General features: G+C 48.4%; 1 protein-coding gene and 1 long non-coding RNA gene across 39 annotated transcripts in view; one reads left to right on the top strand and one right to left on the bottom strand.

Annotated features, from left to right (window-relative positions):
- The window catches only part of ABLIM1 (actin binding LIM protein 1), a 326,874-nt gene that overhangs the window by 286,382 nt on the left and 17,279 nt on the right, over positions 1 to 23,213 (top strand). For 17 of the 38 annotated variants that reach the window (XR_011382239.1, XR_011382241.1, XR_011382245.1 and 14 more), the window contains 5 exons: positions 2,964 to 3,041; positions 3,714 to 3,869; positions 7,729 to 7,764; positions 9,617 to 9,746; positions 22,022 to 22,069. Coding sequence is in view for 2 of the 38 variants with exons in the window: in XM_070057180.1 (XP_069913281.1) it covers positions 2,964 to 3,041; positions 3,714 to 3,869; positions 7,729 to 7,764; positions 9,617 to 9,746; positions 20,276 to 20,380; positions 22,022 to 22,069 (553 nt within the window). In the remaining 36 variants the exon portion in view is untranslated. Of the gene's footprint in view, positions 1 to 2,963; positions 3,042 to 3,713; positions 3,870 to 7,728; positions 7,765 to 9,616; positions 9,747 to 11,779; positions 11,900 to 20,275; positions 20,381 to 22,021; positions 22,070 to 23,213 lie in introns of all 38 variants that reach the window. The other 21 variants (XR_011382224.1, XR_011382221.1, XR_011382228.1 and 18 more) reach the window with 2 other exon arrangements.
- LOC138845296 (uncharacterized) lies at positions 1,782 to 22,044 on the bottom strand. The gene is made up of 2 exons (XR_011382247.1): positions 14,431 to 22,044; positions 1,782 to 14,079 (listed from the first exon to the last, which is right to left on the bottom strand). It is a non-coding gene; the product is annotated as an uncharacterized lncRNA (long non-coding RNA).

The following is a 23,213-nucleotide window of genomic DNA, read 5'->3' on the forward strand; positions in this document are numbered from 1 at the left end:
TCTACCCCCATTCCAACACAGTGAGTTCTTGCAGTGTGTGATACAGCTAATGCAATCAAAATACTTCCAGTTAGCAGGCATTGTGTCCTGCTCCTTCATCCCATCTCGGGATTTTTCTTCTGCTTTCACCCTTTTTGTCACGTAGCTATATTGATGGAAAGTAAATGATCATAGTTAACTTACAGTGTAGACGAAAATTTAGTGCAGGGATTAAGTGCTTGGACTCGGGCCCCCAGGTGTCTGGGTTCAAGTCCTGCCTGTCCCTCTCCTACCTGTGCAGCTTGGAGCACTCACCTCCTCATCTATAAAATAGAGCTATTGAGAAGATGAATTCAGAGCAGCCTTGGGGTGCACTCAGCATAGGGCGCTACATGGTGTGTGGTCAGTAACCAATAGTGCTACCCATAGTCTGGGGTGGCTACTTAACACGTTTTTTTTTGTTTGTTTGTTTGTTTGTTTGTTTGTTTTTGGCAGGCAGAGAGGACAGTGAGAGAGAGAGACAGAGAGAAAGGTCTTCCTTTGCCGTTGGTTCACCCTCCAATGGCCGCCGCGACCGGTGCACCGCGCTGATCTGATGGCAGGAGCCAGGTGCTTCTCCTGGTCTCCCATGGGGTGCAGGACCCAAGCACTTGGGCCATCCTCCACTGCACTCCCGGGCCACAGCAGAGAGCTGGCCTGGAAGAGGGGCAACCGGGACAGAATCCGGCGCCCCGACCGGGACTAGAACCTGGTGTGCAGGCGCCTCAAGGCGGAGGATTAGCCTAGTGAGCCACGGCGCCGGCCAACACGTTTCATTTTGACATTGAATTTGACAAAGATTAGGTCCTCACCTCTTGAAGTTGAAGGACTGCCTGGAGCCAATAATTATCCCACAGAGATGGACATTGGTTGAATCTTTCTGAGGGGTAGCAACTCTTTTGCAGGAAGAGCTGCACTTTGGGGAATGGATCTAGAAATGGGACAGTTTTTAGGCAGTGGGAAGTGAACCCTTTCTTTCTGAAACACTCAGATGTGGAATTTCCTGCTGAGATAGGCCTGTGCTGGGGAAATTGTAACTCTAGAAGGTGAGCTCTTGTACAGGACAGGGCCTGGGAGGAAGCCCAGAAATGATGAGTCAGGCACAGCTCCCCCTGGGCGTGGTGTGATTTGAACCCAGCCACGCCACGTCCACCCTGGTATCTCAGGCATACCAGGGCCCCGGCCCAGAATGATTGATTGGTCCCAGTCCTGCAGTGAGTGTTGCTCTTAGAGCAAATCCAATCACTGCTTGCCTTGAATGGGCCGGCGTGCATTCCACAGGGATGCAACAGCTCTGGATTCAGGAGTTCCTTTGGCTCGGTTACAATCATATTTAAGATGTCGCCGTGGCTCACTTGGTTAATCCTCCACCTGCGGCACTGGCATCCCATGTGGGCGCCGGCTTCTAGTCCGGCTGCTCCTCTTCCAGTCCAGCTCTCCGCTATGGCCCGGGAAGGCAGTGGAGGATGGCCTAAGTGCTTGGGTCCTGAACCCGTGTGGGAGACCTGGAGGAAGCACCTGGCTCCTGGCTTCGGATCGGCACAGCGCGCCGGCCGTAGCGTACACTTGGGGGGTGAACCAATGGAAGGAAGATCTTTCTCTCTCTCTCTCTCTCTCTCCCTCTCACTGTCTGTAATTCTACCTGTCAAATAAAAATAAGATGTCAGACATCCAGTGCTGAGGAGAGGAAGGGCCCATTCCCATCACAGAATTCTAAATTTCCCCAAGAAGGAGCTGCATAGAGGCGAGGAAGTCTCCCCAGCCTGGGCCTTAGTTTGCTTTGTGGAACTTTCCAGAATGTGCCAACGATCAGAGCCTTGTTTGTACAATTCCCTCCCACTCACTCTCGACGTTCTCCAATAACATGTGAGGGGACTTCAAAAAGCCGCTGAAAGCCGGAACTATGCATTGATTGCAAAAAATGTTTATACCAAAATAAACGTGTTTTCATTCTGTCTTTCCACGAACTTTTTGAAATCCCCTTGTGTATGATGAAGCCGTTTCTTTCAGCGTCTCGAAGGCCGACCACAGCCTTACCTCAGTGTCTCTTGTGTGGTCAGGCTCGAATCACGTCATCAGTGTGATTCAGGTGTCTGCAAACCCTGTCTACCTTCACAAATAACAAGCGAGCTCCTTACCCAAACGGCTCTGGCCGTGCGCGATGGTGAAAGAAACCACGTCTGGGAGGGTGGGGATCCCAGCTAAATGAGCGAGGGATCCAATAAAGACAAAAGGACACATTTTACCCAGAAAAGAAAAAAAAAAAAAAGAAATGACACTCCACATGAAAACAACAAAAAGAACCCGCTCTGGAATGAGGATGAGCGAAGGCCCCTGTGAGGAGGCGATAGTTAAGCCAAGATTAAAGAAGAAAGAATCCACTGAGTGTGTGAGGCAGAGGGGCAGCTTGGAGGGACCCTGGGCGGGGACAGGCGCCCTGGCCTCCCAGTGAAGGTGGGTGGGGAGGAAGGCAGGGCCAGGACCCTGAGGCCTGGGAGTTTCGGGTTTTATTCCAAACGAATGCTGACGCGGACAGCAAGACGATGTGACCCAACTCATGGTCTGGAACGATCCCCTGGGAGCCGAATGGAGTTGACAAAGGCCAGGATGAAAGCAGGAAGCCCAGGGTGGGGCCATTGCTGTAGCCTGGGGTTGTGGCCCTGGGCAGGGACAGAAGTGGGTGCCCTGGGACACCCAGAGGTTCCTGCTGGGGACACAAGCGCGAGGATGCCATTGAGGCCCCCGGATGTATGTTCCACGCCATCAATCCATCTCCATGGACCTTTCTTGTGGGCTGCGTTGTCCCTTATTCACAGGTCACCAGTCTGCCTCCTGCAGCTGGCTTAGTTTCCATAATACTTGCAGGGCTGAGGGGAGAGGGTCCCAGTTAGTCTTGATTCTGAAGCCGTGGGCTGCGATCTGACCGCTCCCTGTTTATCTTGCAGCCTACCAGGACCTCCTCGGAAAGTATTTATTCTAGACCAGGCTCCAGCATCCCTGGCTCGCCAGGCCACACTATCTATGTAAGTATCCCCCTGGGAAGGGACAGTCCTGGCCCAGGTGAGTGAGCGGGAATGGAGAGCCCAGGGCAGAAGGCAACGCAGACTGGTTTCTGTTGCGTTGACGAGGTCAGATCTTCACTGTTGGAGCTCGGTCTTCTCAATCCTGTTTTCCTTCATGCAGTTAAGTTGATAACTGCCCATCCGTGCAGTGATGAGCGTAAAATCTGCAACATGCGGTAACACGAGGCAGGACTTTAGGAATGGCTGCACCTAACTTGTGTAGAGATATTTAGGGATGAATTATGCATTCTCTAATGCTGACACGGAGTGTTCTTAAATTCTGCCACAAAGACATTTAAATATTTAGCTTCCTAAATATGCAGTTCTTGTTTCTAGCCATCTGGGAGGGTTTTTTGACCATCTGTTCAAGCTTTTTCCTTCTCCATATAATAAATTTAGGAAATTAACCTTCCTGAAGATTGCCACGTTTCTTTATTTAATGAATTCTACCAAGATTTCAGGGATTTTTTTTTCTAAAAACCAGCATGACTGATATGTGATATAAATGGGCAACTTCCTAAAGGGTCTGAGTGCACCAAGCAAGGTGTTTTGGTTTTTGTTTATTTTGAAACAAGACCTCCCCCGCCCCCCCAAAAAAGAGCCTGCAGTGTAATTTTTCTTTCTGTTTGTCAGGCAAAAGTAGACAATGAAATCCTGGATTACAAGGACTTAGCTGCCATCCCCAAGGTCAAGGCGATCTATGATATTGAACGCCCAGATCTTATTACCTACGAGCCTTTCTACTCCTCCGGCTATGATGACAAGCAGGAGAGGCAGAGTCTTGGAGAGGTAAGGATTGCCCGGGGGCTGCAAGGTGTACAGCAGCTGTTTTCTCTCACATCATGTGCCTGAGAGCCACTGCTGGCAGTGAGGAAACCACACAAAGGTTTGATGACCTACTCTGCGGGGGGCGGGGGGGGGCACCGTGCCAGGTGCTCAAAAACTCACAAGGGCCCTGCCCCCAGGGAAGAGGGAAGCAGCAGGTGGTGGGACAGTGTTGCCATGGAAACTGGAATTGTCAGTGGGGTCCTGGGCTCTGGGAGGGATCCTGGGGGGTCTTGGTCCTGAGAGAGTTCATGGGAAAACAAAACAAGAAGATAAATTTACCTTGGTGCAAAACCTTCTCTAAACCCGCGCAACACGTGCTCTCTGGGAACTTTTGGAAGACCCCTCATAGCCTTTTAGTGCATTTGTGAGAGCACGAAGGGGAAGATGCTGAGTTCGGTTGGAGTTTTCAGTGTCTTACAACGTGGCCGGCACCGCGGCTCACTAGGCTAATCCTCCGCCTGTGGCGCCGGCACACCGGGTTCTAGTTCCGGGCTGGGTGCCGGATTCTGTCCCGGTTGCCCCTCTTCCAGTCCAGCTCTCTGCTATGGCCCGGGAAGGCAGTGGAGGATGGCCCAAGTGCTTGGGCCCTGCACCCGCATGGAAGACCAGGAGAAGCACCTGGCTCCTGGCTTCGGATCAGCGCAGCACACTGGTTGTAGCAGCCATTTTAGGGGTGAACCAGCGGAAGGAAGACCTTTCTCTGTCTCTCTCACTAACTCTGTCAAAGGAAAAAAAAATTCTTACAATGTGCAAGGAGAGAAAAGGCAGAAGGGTGGAGCCACAGGGCAGCACGGTGCTGAGCTGTGACTGGCGTGGCCCTGCCTGGATCTGGAATCCACATGGGCCCGAGGCTCAATGGCACAGAACGGGAATGAGGATTAAACAAACCCTCCATGGAAAGCAATTAGCGCGGCCAGGCTTGTGGGAATGCTCAAACACATGGCACTGCTTGGGCTCTTCTTCCCCACGCTCCCTGGGGCTCATTAACACGTTCCCGGGGCCGGCATGGTTAAGCAGCTTGCGATGCCAGCATCCCAAATCAGAGTACGCATTCGGGTCCCAAATACTCCACTTTCCATCTAGCTCCCTGCCGATACACCCAGGAAGGCAGAGGAAGATGGCCTAAGTGCTTGGGCCCCTGCCTCGTGTGTGGGAGACTCGGATGGGGTTCCCGGCTCCTCACTTTGGCCTGGCTCAGCCCTGGCTGTCGCTGCTATTTGAGGAGTAAACCAGCAGATGGAAGATTTCTCTATGTCTCTGTCCCTATGCCTTTCAAATAAATAAGTGGATCTTTTAAAAGATGATGCTTCCCCAGCATCTCACCTCGGCCCACCTTGAGGTCCTTCCCTCCTTGTCCCCTCCCAGGGTTGGGGGTTCCCTGCTGTCTCCTGCCCAGGTCTCATGGCCACAGGTCACAGGTCACAGGTCTGGTTCCCCTGGCTCATTCAACTCCCTCTAAATTTTTCACCTTTTCTCAACTGGAATCCTCCATAGACTGATTTAAGCCCTTTCAGAGAAATGTTACTCAAATCAGCTGCTCAACCAAGGTTAAAACAAAACATAACCAATCTGCAGCTGCGAGGGCTCAGATGAGATGAAGAAAAGGCATGGAAATGTGATGGCTCTATTTATTGTTTTATAACATTTATTTTTAATTATATACTGCTCTTTACATTTATTTTTCTAATCTGAGTTTTAGTCCCTAAAAATAGCTTGGGTCAGGAAGTGAGATTCATTAATCTTGTAGTGCCACCTAGTGGTGACATTGCTGTAGCCACATCTGCCAGTTTCACAGGCAAGGGGAGGGAGGTCCTGGAATAAAGTACATTATGGCTGGTCTCGGAGCAAGTGGGTGAGAGTTGATTAATGCCCGAGTCACACAAGCAAGGAGGAGCTGAGTTCGTCTGTGGTGTTGGGGATTTGGAGGGTTTGCATGAGCATGCGTGAGGTGTGTGTGTGTGTGTGCGTGTGTGCGCGCGCGTGCACGCGTGTTTCCCAGCAGCTCCATTTTGGGCAGCAAAGCATCGAGCTCTCGAGAGTTTGGGCTGTGGCATGAAATCTTCTGCATTTAAAATCAGGTTGGTATTTACCAACCTCGGGGCTTCAAGCAGATTACGCACTTTAGTGTGTATCCTGTATCGTCATCAAGGTTGATAACAGTAACGCCCACTTCCGAAGCTTTCTGGAGGGGTGAAGTGAGCTGTGGGCCACAACAGGTGCACTTACGCCATGAGTCATTAACACTTCTCTTACGGGATCCACATCCTGCCATTTCAGAAACAGGGAAGGCGTGTCAGGCTCTGTGTAGCCCTTTGTGCCTTCAGAAGGCGTGGTTCGTGTGAGTCCAGGGCCCAGCTGTCATCCCAGCAGGGGCCAAGGCACCCTGAGACACATTAGCTGCAGGCAAGCTGGGGGCCGGGGGACCCTGAGGAAGCTTGGAGGCCAGAGGAGCCTGAAACTCATCGCCAATGACGTGGCAAAAATACCTTCTTTTTTTTTTTTTTTTTTTTTAAGATTTATTTATTTATTTGAAAGGCAGAGTTACAGAGAGAGAGAGAGAGCGAGGTCTTCCTTCCACTGGTTCCCTCCCCAGATGACTGCAATGGCTGGGGCTGTGCCAATCTGAAGCCAGGAGCCAGGAGCTTCCTCCAGGTCTTCCCATGCAGGTGCAGGGGCCCAAGGACCTGGGCCATCCTCCACTGCTTTCCCAGGCAATAGCAGAAAGCTAGATTGGAAGTGGAGAAGCTGGGATACAAACTGGCACCCATATGGATGCCGGCTTTTTAAAGACAGCAGCTTTACCTGCTACGCCACAGTGCCGACCCCAATACCTCCTAAGACACAACCCCACATTTGGGGTATTCTCCAGAATGCTCCATCTCAAATGGAAATCTCATTTCTGTTAGAAAGCTCCTTGCATTTTAATCGTAAACAATTCATTTGTTTGCTCAGAAAGTATGTGTCGAGTACCTGATACGTACCAGGGGCTGCTCTTATCCGCGGAACAGAAAGTGGGAAATGAACAGGGCCCTTGTCTGCACGGAGCGTGCAGCATCGCGTGGGAGACGGGAGGCAAACAGAGGCCTGATGTCCTTTTCCAGGGTGGGAATGCCGCAAAGGAAAAGACAGCCAAGGAAGGAGAAAACACGCTGGGGGCTGGGCTGCTGCTTTAGACAGGAGCACGGCAGGGCTGTGACAATGGGGTTGAGCAGAGACCTCACCAAAGATGGGGTGTGAGTCCCACAGGTGTCTAAGTCAGAAACACTGGCTGCAGAGGAGATGGTGTGTGCAAAGGCCCTGGGGCAAGACGGGGTGTGGTCTGCTGATGACCCCAGGGCTGTGTGCTGGGAGGATGGACGAAAGCTGGAGGGTGAATGGTGGTGACATCGGCGGGGTAGCCAGGGCAAAGGCCAGCTGCCTGTCACCACAGTCCTATCAAACTGTTAGCAAACTCTGACAGAAATGGCTGTGGTTTGGGCTTAGTCAGCAATCTTCTGTCACTAATGGTGAAGTGAGTTACATGCTGTAACTCATGGTGAAATAATGGCTTGACTCTGTAGGGCAAATAATTGCAGTGGGTCTCCCTAAAGCGTCGTGTCCTGTGTGTTGCAGCATGGTTGTCAGACACACGCACCCCGTCTCCTAGCAGTCTTGCCTGTGCCCCACTGTAGAGTCACTGGGTCACAAGGCAGGGGATGGGCAGTCGCTGCTGGCCACTGTGTTTTGGATACTGTTTCCAGCTGATGTGATGAGCAGCCTGAACTGAAACTAGGCAGAGCTAACACACATTGTGACTTCCAATTCTCTTTTGTTCTTCTAGTCTCCAAGGACCTTGTCCCCCACTCCGTCTGCGGAAGTAAGTACCGTTTGTGATCATTTTGATGGATGGGCTTTGTGAGAGGCTCAGACACGAGGATTTTTGAGAGACAGAACACACAAAAGCACAGGGAAGCGATGTGAGAAGAAGATGGGTGCAGGCACTGCTCACAAGTGAGACAGCGTCAGAAGACACAGCCATGGATTTCTTTGGAAGCAGAGAGGAAGGAGGGAAATGCCCCTCCCACCCCGAGCTGGGCTCGCACCTGTGAGGCAGGGGAGACGCTTGCCCTCCTCGGGAGTGAATTGTTCTGCATCCTCACCCAGATCGAGTATCCCTTATCCGAGATGCTTGGAGCCAGAAATATTTCGGATTTTGCTCTTTTGGGTTTTATAGTATTTTATAGACCTCAGATAATCCAGTATACAGGTTGAGCATCCCTCATCCGGAAACCTGAAATGCAAAATGCTCCAGAATTCAAAATTTCGGGGTGCTGATGATGCTAAAAAAAAAAAAAAAGCTCTAGATTTCAGAATATCTTGGATTTCAGATTTTCAAATGAGGGGTGCGCCGCCCGTACCCTGGCTCATCTGAAATGGCCAGCCGTGGGCTTGGTGTGTTCTGTAGACACAGCACCTTTCATAGGAGTCACTCCTTCGGGTCTCAGACTGACAGTTAAAGCCCCAGAAGTTTCTAGAAATACTTTATTAAGCCGGTGGATCTCAGGGAATCTCTGGAATCTGAGATGGTGAAAAGCCCACAGTGTTTTTGTGGCTCGAGACTGGGTGCTATGAATAATTCATTTTTGCTAGTATTCCGATCATTTACAGCGGAAGCTGTCACACATCAGTGGCACCTCATTTGGGGACGTTTAGTCCTGGTTTTGTTTCCACTTCCTTTACTTGGAGAGCCAGCCAGGATCCAGCCAATGTTTCCTGGATGTTTGCTCTCAAGTTTCACACAGCTGTGATCACCAGGTTTTAACTTAGTGACCCGTCATGTACCCTTTCAAACTTTTTGTTTTTATTGTGCTGGTAGACACTTTGTGGGACAGCTCATTCCTCAGTTGTTAGATACTCCTCAAGCTGTTGCAACTTTTTTTTGACAGCTTTATGGTGTGGGTGTGGTTTGCATACTTAATATCTTTTTTAGGTTTGGACACAGATGACGTCATAGTGGTGCTGTTATACTCTGTTGAAGTGATAGGTCGTCATTTCTTAATAATCCCCAATTTGTTTTGTATATACCATGTTTGCTTACATAAATGGTGGGATTATAAAACTCTTCCAATAAATTATCCCTTTTCAGATCATTGTAAACTACTTCTTTGCATTATGTTTCTCAAGCGCAAAGCAGAATTGCTAGCTTGAAGGCGACCACCAACCATCATCTTTCTCCATGGCCACCGTTGTCCAGGAGACATCTGAGCTGGGAGTTGGGTTCTGAATGGGGCTGGGCCCCCACTGCCTGCCCGCCCACACCCAGGGCCCTGACCTGCTGGGCACTTGGTTTCTACATTCATGAGGCAGGAGGTGCTCCCACGTGGTCCACTCTCCTCATTGTTCTGCAGACGTGACGAAATGATGACAATAGACACGCCTCGTCCAACTGAAAAGCACCATGTAAACACAGCCGTGGGAATCACTACCTTTTTTCCCAGATCTCCATCGTTATTGGGAGTGATCATTTTACATCTTTTTCATGAACGGAAGTTCTTCGGCTTTGGAACACAATGCCTTAGTTACACAGTTTTTACAAAACACGACCCTAGAAAATACAGACGGCTAGATGTGATGGTTCCTCGCCAGTGCACCTGCTGTGTGATTGCTCGCACAGGTGGCACTGGTCTGAGGGTGCTTTGGGCCCACGCTTCTGCGGGTTTTCTTTGCAGGGCTGCCAGGACATTCGGGACCGGATGATCCACCGGTCCACCAGCCAGGGCTCCATCAACTCCCCCGTGTACAGCCGCCACAGCTACACTCCTACCACGTCGCGCTCACCCCAGCACTTCCACAGACCTGGTAAGGGCGCCTGGGGTGGGATCCACTCCGTGGGGCACACTGCATCTCTCTGGGAGTCTGCCCCCATCACTGATAGCATATTAAAAACATCTGGCTATGAAACACTCTACCCCTGTCTAGAACAACATGGCAGCTGCATTTTATGTTACAATTTTTCTTGAAACATCAGTCACTTTGTGGCTATATTCATTAATGATTCATGGAGTAATTGCATTTTGCCTTTGAACTACTGGAAGCAAAGGAGTTTTTTTTTTTTTTTTTTTTTTAGATGAAAAACAAAAAAATCCTCATCACTTGGAAACTTAAAATGAATATCTCCAAAAGAAGACATTTTGATTTATTTATTTATTTTTTTAGGCATCTCAGCATCATCTAGAATCTTCCATCAGCCATTTGTTGACAGGTTTATTGTGTCTCCTGTATCCAGGCACAGGGCGTAACTAAGCATGCCTGGCTAAGCACCTTTTAGAAAGAGGTCTCAGGCTTGCACTAGACAACTGTTAAGTTCTCCTCCAACCCCAGCATCTTACGTCAGACTTGGAGACCGTGCAGACCTCAGGGATGTGCTGCCACAGAGAATGTCACACAGTGGCAGGTGAGGTTGGCCTCTGTGTGCAGAGCCGACTCCCTGTGCTGTCAGGGGGCGTCCCGTGTGAGTGCTGGGGAAGAATGGAGCTGCCAGCCTCGATCCGAGGTTCCCTGGGGAGGAGTGTAGTCCCCAAGCAAGGTTGCATTGGGCTTCTGGGTAGCTGGATGAGAGTTAGCCTATTCACATGCTAACTTACAAAATGTTCAAGCAGTAAAACCAGAGGTGATTAAGAATATAAAAGGCTGCGCTCTTTCCCCTCAAGCCTTGGATTCAATGCTTAGGGAGCAAGGAGGCAATTTGATCCTTCAGTAATTCATAGTTTTCTCTAGGCTTGTAAATATCTACCTAGCATTCTGCTTACTGTCTATGAATTGTGTTAAATGAATGTTTTCACAAAATGTATTCCTCTCCTTTTTATATTCATTTTAGTCATGGCCCAAGCCTGGGTCTCAACTTAAGCCCTTCCCTTTCCCAGTGTTAAGATATCGGGGTGACGTGTCACCCTGCCTGGGGACACAAGCTGAGGCCACCAGGACCCCAGGGTGGCCTTGCCGGAGTGGTGTGGAGTTAAGGGGAAATGGTTGTGCCGCAGATCCCTGAAGAGTGAGGGAGTGGCGAGTCAGCAGCTCTGTTCCCCCAAAATCTCACATCCTGTTGGGTACCAGGAAATCTTCCCGAACCTTCCAATGATGGATCAGGGCAATTGCCTCTAGGACCTGCTCCCTCCCTCCTTTCTCGTCTGTAACATGTAACGGATGTGCCCCAGGCCACTTAGGTTAGCCTCTGTGACTGTGCTTTGAGTTCCGCCCGGCCCATCAGCAGTGAAGCTGATAATGTACTTGTGACCCAAAGCATCCTGGGCCCCAGCTGAGAACTTGGTCCCCGAGGTCCAGGTTTGGTTTTAATGGCTCATTCTGAGCATCCAGTCCTATGGCCACACATTTGTCAGGATCAATTAACCCTTTGCCACCCAGGGAGTGCAACCAGGATTCCCTTCTGGGTAGGCGAAAGAAAACTAAGCTGCGGTGGGTTGAGTTTACAGCCCCCTTACCTATAAGTACTTCTTTCCGAGTCTCTTGACAAGATTGTCTTTTTTTTCACACCCATTTCTGAGGGTTCTATTTTGTCAGGTGCTTTTTAAAAACAGCTATTTCTGAGTCGGTGTCCCGAGTCTGGCAGGCGTCAGCCTCCCAGACAAGGCCCGGGTGACCGTTCCTTCTCACCAGTGCCATTTGTTCTGAGTGCGACTGCGCCCACCTGCAGGTCCTCCCCGCGTGGCCTCACGTCTGCAGGTGCATTCCTGAGCCTGTTTCCTTCTTCCTGACTCCCGGTTAACACTCGGATTTTGTCCCCTTGCAATGATGATGCTTTCCCTGCTCCTGTGTTAATTTCTGTTCTTCTTTTCTGTTTCCCCTGGCCCTGCCCCTGACTCCTTGCCGCACAGAGCTTTTGTCTCCTGGTGTGCACAGGTTGTCCTGTCTGCGCACCAGCAGCTTCAGCTCCGCCCACAGTGACTCCCGCCCCAACCCCCCCTTCCGACACCACTTCCTTCCCCATGTGAAAGGTAAGGAGGCAGGTCTCTGCAGGCAGCACTCTGCATAGTGGAGATTATTAGCGCCCTGGCAGAGCTAATAAGCTGTATCTCCAAGAGTTAGCGCTGCCAAGCTTCTGACTCCTCAGCTTGCCTGTGTGTGTGCCACAACTGTACCCCACGGTGGTCTTAGAACTGGCATTGCACCTCTGCCTCGGAGGGCCGTGTCATTTCTAAGGGCTCCAGATAAAGAAACAGGAAGCGTATTTAAGACGTAACACTTACTACCCACCACTTAGAAAAATATATATTATTATTTTGTTTTTCTATGCATCAAAAGCAAAATATGATATATAATTGGGGTATTTTCCCAAGTTTAATATTCTTTGTGTCTCAGCAAAACACAAAAGTACTTAACAATAACCATCCAAAAGTTGTCTTATTGGCAATAAGCCGTTTAACCAGATTAACACATTTGGACAGCAGCCTAATCTAAATTTCTCTCTTCGGAGCCAGCACTCAACGTAGTGTCCTTTGGGTCTGCCCTGATTTCCACATGATGGAGAGGGGAGGCTTTGCCTTCTGTGTTCTGTTCCTGCCTCACATTTCTGCCTGCTCCCTCGATGGCATCCCCATTGTTTTCTTCATTGTTGCCTGTGCTTCTGTAGCAGTGCCCAGCCTGGGCTCTCCATGTGTGGGGGGAGTCAAGGGCCTCTAAGAAGCTATGAGGAGCCATTGTTTAAATGTGAGCTCCCAGGGGGATGCTCCCCACCCCCACCCCGCAGTCTTGATTTGAACCAAAGTTAGCCAACAGAAAGAGCTGAAGGAAGGCGTCAGGGACAGGGACAGATGTTATCATGGGTGTGAAATAGCCCTAAGGCCCTGGAAAGACAAATAGCACATGCCCTCACTCAAGTGTGCAAGCTAGAAAAGCTGGTGTCAGACATAGAGAGTAGAATAGAGGCCACCAAAGGCCGGGATGCGAATGTGAAAAGGGAGAAAGGCAGCTTGGATGATGGGCACCAAAATACAGAGACAGGAGGAAGAAGTTCTAGTGCTCAACATCCTGCTAGGGTGGCTAGAGTTGACAGCAAGGTGTGGCATGTTTTATAACGAATTAGAAGAGTGGATGTCGAAGATTCCCAACACAGAGAAATGATAAATGCTTAAAAAGGTGGAAATGCTAATCACACTGATTAGATCATTATACATTGTGTATGTGTGTGTTTTTTTTTTTAAGATTTATTTCATTGATTTGAAAGGAAGAGTGACAGAGAGAGAGAGGGAGAGAAAAAGAGATTTTCCATCCGCTGGTTCACTCCCCAAATGGCCATGATGGTCAGGGCTGGGCCAAGCCATAGCCAGGAGCCAGGAACTCCAGCTGGGTATCCCATGTGGATGGCAGGGGTCCAAAGTACGTGGACAGTCTTTGCTGCTTTCCCAGGTGCATTAGCTGAGAGGTTGTTAGGAAGCAGAACAACCTGACTTGAACTGGCACTCCAACATGGGATACCAGCATTGCAGGTGGCAGCTTAACCCACCGCACATAGACCAGCCCCATACAAGCAGTACATGCTTACACTGTATCCCATGGATACATACAATTAGAAAATGATAATTTCTTTTTTTTAATTTTTACTTCTTTATTTGTTTGGAAGGGAGTTACAAAGAAAGAGAAGGAGAAGCAGAGAAAAAGGTCTTCCATCTACTGGTTCACTCCCCAGATGGCCAAAGCTGGGCCAGGCCAAAGCCAGGAGCCAGAAGCTTCTTCAGGGTCTCCCACATGAGTTCAGAGGCCCAAACATTTGGGCCGTCATCTGCTGCTTCCCCAGACACATTAGCAGGAAGCTGGAACTGAAGTGGAACAGCCAGGACATGAACCGGTGCCCATTTCTGATGCTGGCATCACAGGTGGCAGTTTTATCCACTATACCACAATGTTGACCCCAAAATGATAATTTAGAAACCAGTTCTAAAGGATTCTAGCCATGTGTTCTGTGTTTTCATATGACTTTTACATTTATTGAGTCGCCTAAATGTTGCCATAATTTACTGAATTTTCATTGTCAGCCTGCCCAGGCTTTTTTTCTTTTGCTTACTTGGATTTTTATGTAGCTGGGTCCTAAAATGTAGATATATTGCACTTATCCATATGCCATGATTCCATGAATTTGCTCTTTCAGCATTGTGCTTTGAAAATAATATTGCAGGAGCTGGCGCCGCGGCTCACTAGGCTAATCCTCCGCCTTGCGGCGCCGGCACACCGGGTTCTAGTCCTGGTCGGGGTGCCGGATTCTGTCCCGGTTGCCCCTCTTCCAGGCCAGCTCTCTGCTGTGGCCCGGGAGTGCAGTGGATGATGGCCCAAGTACTTGGGCCCTGTACCCCATGGGAGACCAGGATAAGTACCTGGCTCCTGCCATTGGATCAGCGCGGTGCGCGGGCCGCAGCGCGCCAGCCGCGGCGGCCATTGGAGGGTGAACCAACGGCAAAGGAAGACCTTTTTCTCTGTCTCTCTCTTTCACTATCCACTCTGCCTGTCAAAAAAATAAAAGAATATTGCAGACAGACCACTTGAAGACACACACCATTTGTCACTAACAAAGTCTTCAGTAGGCAGACTTCCTAATTCTTAGCATATTATTTAAAATTATTATTGCTAATTATTATTTGGGGGGAAGTTTTATTATCTAAAAGCCAAGATAATACTTTAGAAAATGTTTATAAAACATTAAGAGGGGCTGACACTGAGGCGTAGCAGGTAAAGCTGCCACCTGTGATGCTGGCATTCCATGTGGGGACTGGTTTGAGTCCCAGCAGCTCCATTTCCAATCCAGTTCCCTGCTAATGTGCCTGAGAAAGCAACAGAAGATGGTTCAAGCACAGGGCCCCTACACTCACATAGGAGACCTGGAAGAAGCTCCTGGCTCCTGGCTCCTGGCTTCTGGCTTCTGTCTGGCCCAACTCTGGCAGTTGTGGCCTTTGTGGAAGGAACCAGAAGATGAAAGTGCTCTCTCTATCTCACTGTCTCTCTCTCTCCTTCTCTCTCTGTAACTCTGCCTTTCAAACAAATAAAGTAAATGTTTTAAAAAAAATCATTGAAAAGTCAGTTATGCATTTTTTTAAAGATTTATTTATTTATTTGAAAGTCCAAGTTAGAGAGAGAAAGAGGTCTTTCATCCAATGGTTCACTCCCCAATTGGCTACAATGGCCAGAGCTGTGCTGATCTGAAGCCAGGAGCCAGGAACTTCTTCCAGGTCTCCTACGTGGGTACAGGGGCTCAAGGACTTGGGCCATCCTGTACTGCTTTCCGAGGCCATAGCAGAGAGCTGAATCAGAAGTGGAGCAGCCTGGACTCAAACTGGCACCCATATGGGATGCCGGCACTGCAGGCGGTGGCTTTACCTGCCACGCCACGGCGCCGGCCCCCAGTTACATATTTTAAAGAGACTTTACAATGGTAGTCCTTGGCCAAATTAAGATTTTGGTGATTTTTAATATTCAAGAGAGAAATACATTTTTGAAGCATTGAAATGGCATAGGACCTGTGAGGTTAGACAGAGTGGGTGCAAATAGCACATCACAGAGCATCAGTGACCCCCAGTGCCTCCCTGCTGGGAGCAGCCACAAGGGGAGATGGAGCACCCCTGCACGCTGGAGTCGAGCTTCGCTGTTACCTGGCACTTGCTAGTTGGATGACCTCGGGCTGTTTACTTATCCTCCCAAGTGTCTGCCTCGTGCACCAATCTAGATGAATGAGAGCTGTGCCTGCGTGGTGACGCCCAGCCTTAGCTGTTGCAGGCATTTCAGGAATGAACCAGTAGATGAAAGATCAATTAGTCTGGCCAGCGCCGCAGCTCACTAGGCTAATGCTCCGCCTTGCAGCGCCGGCACACCAGGTTCTAGTCCCGGTCGGGGCGCCGGATTCTGTCCCGGTTGCTCCTCTTCCAGGCCAGCTCTCTGCTGTGGCCAGGGAGTGCAGTGGAGGATGGCCCAAGTGCTTGGGCCCTGCACCCCATGGGAGACCAGGAGAAGTACCTGGCTCCTGCCATCGGATCAGCGCGGTGCGCTGGCTGCAGCACAGTGAACCAACGGCAAAGGAAGACCTTTCTCTCTCTCTCTCTCTCTCTCTCTCACTGTCCACTCTGCCTGTCAAAAAAAAAAAAAAAAAAAAAATGACAGGGTGGTGTAAGTGAAAAGGAGGCCTCGACTTGAGGGGTTTTCTTTTTCTTTTAAATATGCCAGAAGATTTTCATACCTTTGGGACTTCAAGGGCTAAGAACTGAGTACCTAACATTATTCTCCACTCAGACCTTCTTCCACAATGAGCCTTTGCAATGTGTGCAGGTCGTGTGGTGCAGAGCCCCTTCACTTGCTGTTGTAAAATGTTTTGTGGGAATTTTTAAATAATTATAGGTGAGCCTTGCGGCACAGCAGTTAAACTGCTACTTGGGACAGCTGCGTCCCTAAGTGAAGTGCCTGGGTTCAAGTCCTACCTCTGCCTCTGAACCTGCTTCCTGCGAATGTGCCTCCTGGAGGTGACCGGTGATGGCTCAAATACCCAGGTGGGAGACCCAGGGGGCGTTCCAGATGATGGCTTCCACTGCTGCCTGCCAGCAGAGGGGCTTAGGAACAGGAAGGTCATCATACCTGGACGTATGTCTAATTCTCACTGCCGCCCACCTTGGTGTCCTGCCCATGCACACACGTGTGTGTGCCTGACCCTGGCTAATAAAGCAGATTTGATGGAGCATCATTTGGTTGGGTGTTAGAACCAGAGCCTGTGAGGGTGTGTCCCCGACACATCCAGTGTTTCATGAGGACAACAGGGTTAGAGGTGAGGGATCAAGAGTAGGGAGCAGTGTGGTTCCAAAGCCATAGCAGCCAGGACTCAGGACACCCAGGAAACTAAAATAAAGCCAAGGAGAGAGCACCTGGTGGACCTTTTGAGAAAAGTATTCTGTTTTCCAATTATGGGCTACTCTTGTTATTAATTTTCTTTTTAAAAATTTATTGGGGCCAGCATAGTGGCTTAGCAGGTAAAGCTGTGCTCTGTAATGCTGACATCACATACGGGCACTGGTTTGTGTCCCAGCTACACCACTTCAGATTCTGCTCCCCGCTAATGGCCTAGGGAAAGCAGCAGAAGATGGCCCAAGTGTGTGGGCCCCTGCCACCCACATGGGAGGCCCAGATGAAGGTCCTGACTCTTGGCTTCAGCCTGGCTGGGGACTGAGTCACTGGATAGAAGGTCTCTCTCTCTCTCTGTAACCCTGACTTTCAAATAAATAATCTACTTTAAAAATTAAAGTTATTGATTTATTTTGTTTATATGAAAGGCAGAGAGCCAGAGCCGGAGCCAGACTAAGAAGCTGGTTCGCTCCCCAAATGTCACAGTAGCCAGGACCGGGCAGGCAAAAGCCTGGAGCTGGGAGCGCAGTCCAGGCCTCACACATGAGTGGCAGGGACCCAACTACTTGTGCCACCATCACCTGCTGCCTTCCAGGGTGCACATTAGCAGGAAGCTGGAACCAGGAGCAGAACCAGGACTCCAACTCAGGCCCTGCCACATGCGGTGCAGATGTCCCGGGCGGCCAAACGCCTGCCTCATTCATAATTTTCTAGTGTTGGCAGATTGAGGAATTTTTCTGAAGTGAAACAATTATATCCGAGCTCTCGGGGGCCCTCCATGATGGGAAGGTTGTAAATCAGAGGCTGTTGTGATCCCTTTGCTGTAAACAAGTGTCTGGCTTTGTAAATTTAAAGGCCAGAGAAAGGTGCTTGCTGAACTAATCCAGTAAGCAGCTGTGGAGCTAATTAGTGGGCCTGCTTCAGCCGTGCACTCATAGGCATTAAGGAAGCACTCACTCCCGGCCAGGCAACAAACTGAGCACTGGGCTGATGAATGAGACCGAGCTCCAACTCGGCCGTGGGCTGCACTGGGCTTCCTTCAGCGTGCCAGCCGTAGTCTTCCTTCCCCAGGTCTCCTCGACTTGAGTTTTTTATCCTCATTTTTTCAGACCTGAGCTACTCATTTTACCTTAGGAGAGTGATAATAAATTAAATCACATTTTTTTTCTTAATTAGTCCTTTTTATAGATGAGTCATTTAGGGTGAAACTTCATCATTTTTAGAAGCTACTATCTGGCTCAAATAACAAAGCCAACTGTGTAAAATATGGGAAGGTAGAAACTGAACTGACCCTTAGCAAGAGGAGACAAGTTTTAGATCACTCATTACCAAAAGCCTGGCATCTAAATCTGAGCCTGGAATAAAGGCAGCTTCCATATTTGGACCATCTTCGGTTGGTGCAGACCTGGACACTGGGTAAAAATAACATACTGAGAAATGAAAGCTATTCAGCATATTTTAATCCTCTTCAATTAACTTCATTCATATTCTGCTGACCAGATTTAGATCAGTTTGACTTAAAAAAAAAAAATGGGCAGAGCTCTATTTCTGAATGATCCCTGATTTATTTAAAATTATTAGCATTAGTCAATAAATTGAAATTTATCATAATTTAAAACTTTTGTTCTTCAGAAGACACTATTAAAGAAATGAAAACACAAGGCCGGCGCCGCGGCTCACTAGGCTAATCCTCCGCCTTGCGGCGGCAGCACACCAGGTTCTAGTCCCGGTCGGGGCATCGGATTCTGTCCTGGTTGCCTCTCTTCCAGGCCAGCTCTCTGCTATGGCCAGGGAGTGCAGTGGAGGATGGCCCAAGTGCTTGGGCCCTGCACCCTATGGGAGACCAGGAGAAGCTCCTGCCATCGGATCAGCGCGGTACGCCAGCCGCAGTGCGCCGGCCATGGCGGCCATTGGAGAGTGAACCAACGGCAAAGGAAGACCTTTCTGTCTGTCTGTCTGTCTCTCTCTCTCACTGTCCACTCTGCCTGTCAAAAAAAAAAAAAAAAAAAAAAGAAAACACAGCCTAAAAGTATTTTGCAAATCACGTATCTATTAATATATCTGAATCTATTAAGGGACTTGTATACAGAACACATAAACAACTCTTACAACTCAATTTTAAGTCATTAGCATGACTAGTTCATTAAATGTTGAGGGCCTTGTGTCTTCTGGTGTATTCCGGGACCAAGATGTCTGCCCAGAGGGAGAGAAGGAGGACAGTTTAGAGCAGGTGCTAAACTCGTCCCAATTTCACACATGCTGCTGTCCATCCCTGAAGCCCCCTTGGTCAGAAGCGGTGATGGTGGTACCTAAGACTTCTACAGTTCTCCATTCCAACCTCACCCCCAGGCTATCCCGTAAGCACACGGGGCTGCCCAGCCACAGTGGTCAGTCCTGGCGCTCCCACACTCCATGGCGGCCCCACCCTCTCTGGAATAGGGGCCTTCCTCCTGTGCCCACTCATCCACCTGGAAGGCAGGGTGCTTCCACTTTGAGGTCCAGCCCACGGCCAACATCTCTCTCTAACTTTCCTGAAGGCTCAGTGCACCTGCATGTGAGTTTCATGCCATTTTTCTTACATCTGTGAATAAGCAGTTACATGCTATTCATACACACAAGGGGTCTTCAAAAATTATGGAAAATGCATATTCTGAGAAAAAATACTATGCGTAGATTCAAAGGGGTTTCGGAGTCCCTTGTATTTATCGTCAGTCTTCCTCCTTAGCTAGACCCTGAGCCCCTGGAGGGCACAAACAGTATCTCATTCCTCTGTCCTCAGTAGTAGCTCAGGGCCCAGCCAGAGCGAGCGTTCAGAGCACTTGTCAGTGACTGAAGCATGAACCCGGGTGGGCGGAGCCTGTGCTTGAGAGAAAGGTAGACAGAGGTGGAAATGCTCCCATCACACCTGCCAGAAAGGGCCTGGCTCTGTCTTACGTGTTTCAAAGTGAGGGAAACAGAAACACCTGCTGCAATGAAGGCACCTCATGTTCCGAAGGGGAAGGACGCACTGGTGAGCACCCAGGCTCCCGGGCTTAGCCCTCAGTTCAGAGCAATACGTTGGGATTGCCAGCCTCTGCCATCATGCCTGGAAGCATTTGTATCTGGGTTTGCAGAGCCCACCCCTCTACATGCTTGGGGTTTAACCCTCTGATGGCTGATCGCGAATCAGCAGCAAGTGACCTTCCATCCCTCCAAATGTATTGGCCATTAATGCATTTGCTGCAAGCTCACAGCCTCCAACCGCATGCCATTGGAATGATGCATCTGACTGCTGGCTGCTTGGAACCCAGATCCCCTGAACTCAATTCTCTCCTGTGGGAAGCTAAACCTGGTATCACCTTTGCAAGCCAAGTTGATAAACTGAGTTTGTTCCTTTGGTTTCTCCTTTCTGATGTACCTCTTTCCAGTTAGTTGTTTTGGATTTTTTTTATTACGCTTGCTTTGTTCCCTTGATTGCTGTCCCTTCTCTCATTTTGTTTTTTCCATTCTTCTCATTGGAGGCAATGAGCCGTCCAGCGGCCGGAACTCCCCTCTCCCCTACCGGCCAGACAGCCGCCCTCTAACTCCAACTTACGCTCAGGCCCCTAAACATTTCCATGTTCCAGGTAGGAGCTGACACGTCTCTGTCTCGGTGTCCTGTCGCAGTGTAGAGTGTAGCCTTGTAACCTCGTCTCGTCTCCATCTCTCACGCTCTTTTAATTGGGATGCACACAGTTGACAAACCCTAAATTGCAGGATCTGATGCCCAGGGCCTTTGGGAAGATTGTTTTATGAGAAATGCCAGATGATACAGAAGATTTACATTTTCTCTGATTTTTTTTAAGAGAATGGGAAACAGAGGAATTCTAGTGTCTTGTTTTTATCAGATTTTTCATTTTACCTCTGTAGGAGTGCCCCCTGTGATATCATCTTGTGATGTGATGTCATTGACTAAGTATTGCAATGGCAATCCAGTTATCATCTCATCCTAAAGAGGGAACCACAATGTCACCTGAGAATACCCTGATGTTTCCCATTTGTCTCCAATGGGGAGATTTTTTTTTTTTCCATGGACTTTACTTTTGAGAGAGGTATACAATGGGACCAGCGACTTTCTGCAGTGTGTTAACTCACAGACTGGCCACCTCCATAGCCCACAAAGATATCTTGCAATTTAGGCCTGATGCTGCAAGCTTTGCTCTCGAAATCACAAGCGTTTGCTGTCATGGTACAAATCGTAATTTGCTCTCAGCTGAACATATCAGAGCCCATCAGGATCTTAGTGTCAGAGTCAGCTCAGTATCTAAGGGCAGGGCTGGCATCACAGGTCCCACTGTTTTCCCAGCAGAAGTACATCATTTTGCTTCTTTTCACTACTAAAGTGGTTTAATAAATTACTTGTTTTGTTAAGTTTTCAGTATGCATATTTGTAATATCCAAGAGTTTTTTTTTTCCTTTTGCTTCCTAAACTTTCCTAATAAAGCAAAGGGAAGTATAATGAGATTTGTGCAATGAATCGAGGACTTAAAAAGATTCATTGAATCTTGAAACACAATGTTTCATATTTGGGGGTTGTTCACCTGAAGAATACCCCTACCAAGATTTGAAACTTCCTGCATATTTGCACTTAAAGTGAAATGGTGGCATAATCCACTGGGGTCCTGTATAAATATTTGAGTAGTAATTATTGTTTCTTTCTTTTTTTTTTAATTTGGCCTATACAAATTAGGATTTTGTCGACCACCCTGTCAGCACACAGCCTTGCCGTGAAAAGTGTTCCTATGTTTTTTGAAAAGTATTCTTAATTTTCCTGCATTGCTTTCCACTGTTCCACTCATTAGTTGAAAAGTAAATTGAGCCACTGGTGTCTACTGGGAGCTCAATTTCTAGACGGTAGCAATTTGGGGACTTCCCCCAAACCTGTTACGTCTGCCTCATTGTTAGGGTGCCTCCACTGCTTGCATCTCTCCCTGTTTGAATCCCACCTTCAGTGGAGTGTGCATAAGAAATAAATGGCTCATGAATCGGTTACATCTCTGTAAATCCTCAGATGTATGACAAAGGCTTCCATATCACCTGTGTCTATAGAAATCCACTCATTTCTGTGACACTTTCTGCCAATAAAAGTCCACTTTGTAACGTAAGAGTGAACCTTCTGGGTTATTTCTGTTCGAGAGTCTTCCGTTGATTTGCCCTTTGGTTGGTCTGTTTTCCCCATCGCTGAAGTGGTTCGCATAATCACACATCTTTGCTTTTCATTTCCACAGATCAAGGGATCAACATTTACCGAAAACCACCCATCTACAAACAGCATGGTAAAGCCCACATTCCTCCCCGTAGCCTTTAAGTGGCAGTCAGCTGCTCTCTTTGCTTTTGCTGTCTTCTGAAAGGCTTATCTGCTGCTGCTTTTGAGACTCAAACTGGGGTGCCCAGGGTATTATGCCTGTATGGTCTACTAAGGTGCAAATATTGTGAGATTTGTCTTCCTGGTTGGGGAACACGTGGCTTGATTAGGAAGGTTCCAGCCCATTTCTGACACCATCAAACCATTCGTAGAGAAGGGAAGTAAGTATTAGCCACACAACAACTCATAAACATCCTAACAAGACTTATTTTTTTTGGGGGGGGGAGGGCCATCAAATAATTTAACCAACCTCTAAAAGAATGTTGGTGAGTTTCCAGCCACCTGCACAAATTGTTTTGACTAAGAATAAGTGTCTGAAGGGGCCTGCAGGTGGATGGGACAGGAGCTGGGACGGCCCTGGTCCCACTTGCTGCCTGAAAGACTGTGACGCCCTGGATATAGTCCCACTGTGCCTCAGTTTCTCCTGGGTAAACATCAGTGAGTTAGGCCAGTTTGTCTCTGAAACTCCCATAAGCTAAGAATCGCTAAAGTGGATTCATAGTTGTGTTTTCTGAGAATGCACATTTTATTTTTTAAGCCCAGGAAACCACATTACTTTATGTCAAGCACATTTTCTCCCACCAGAGAGAGAAATCTTTGTAAAGAGAAATCTACAAGTGGTCCTCAGGTGATTTCAGACACTTGGGCACAAACTGTGCCCGGAAATTTGAAGGCTGCCTTTGACATTAATGAGTCCTTAAAATTAGGATGACATGAAAAGCAAATAAAATTTAAACTGCGTAAGGAAAAATTTTAGGCCTAAATCCCAGGGTGTACTGTAATGGTTCTAGATCTATGGAGTATGTTTTTTTTTTTCTCTCTTGTCTTTTTTTTTTTATTTAAGGTTTTACACCATGTGCTTGCTTTTTAAGTTTGTTAACATTGCTTTTGTTTTTGTTTTTTTATGGTTTAATGTCTTCCCACACACTCATTAACATGTGAATGTTTAACTACTGACTTCACCAATCTAATGCGTAAGTACTGTTTGAAGTCATGCTTCTTTTGTTCAGTTTGAGTGAGATTTCCAAAATTTGACTTACTAGAAGGTTTTTAAA

The sequence above is a fragment of the Oryctolagus cuniculus genome, chromosome 15 (genome assembly GCF_964237555.1).
Source record: "Oryctolagus cuniculus chromosome 15, mOryCun1.1, whole genome shotgun sequence".
Taxonomy (NCBI): Eukaryota; Metazoa; Chordata; class Mammalia; order Lagomorpha; family Leporidae; genus Oryctolagus; species Oryctolagus cuniculus.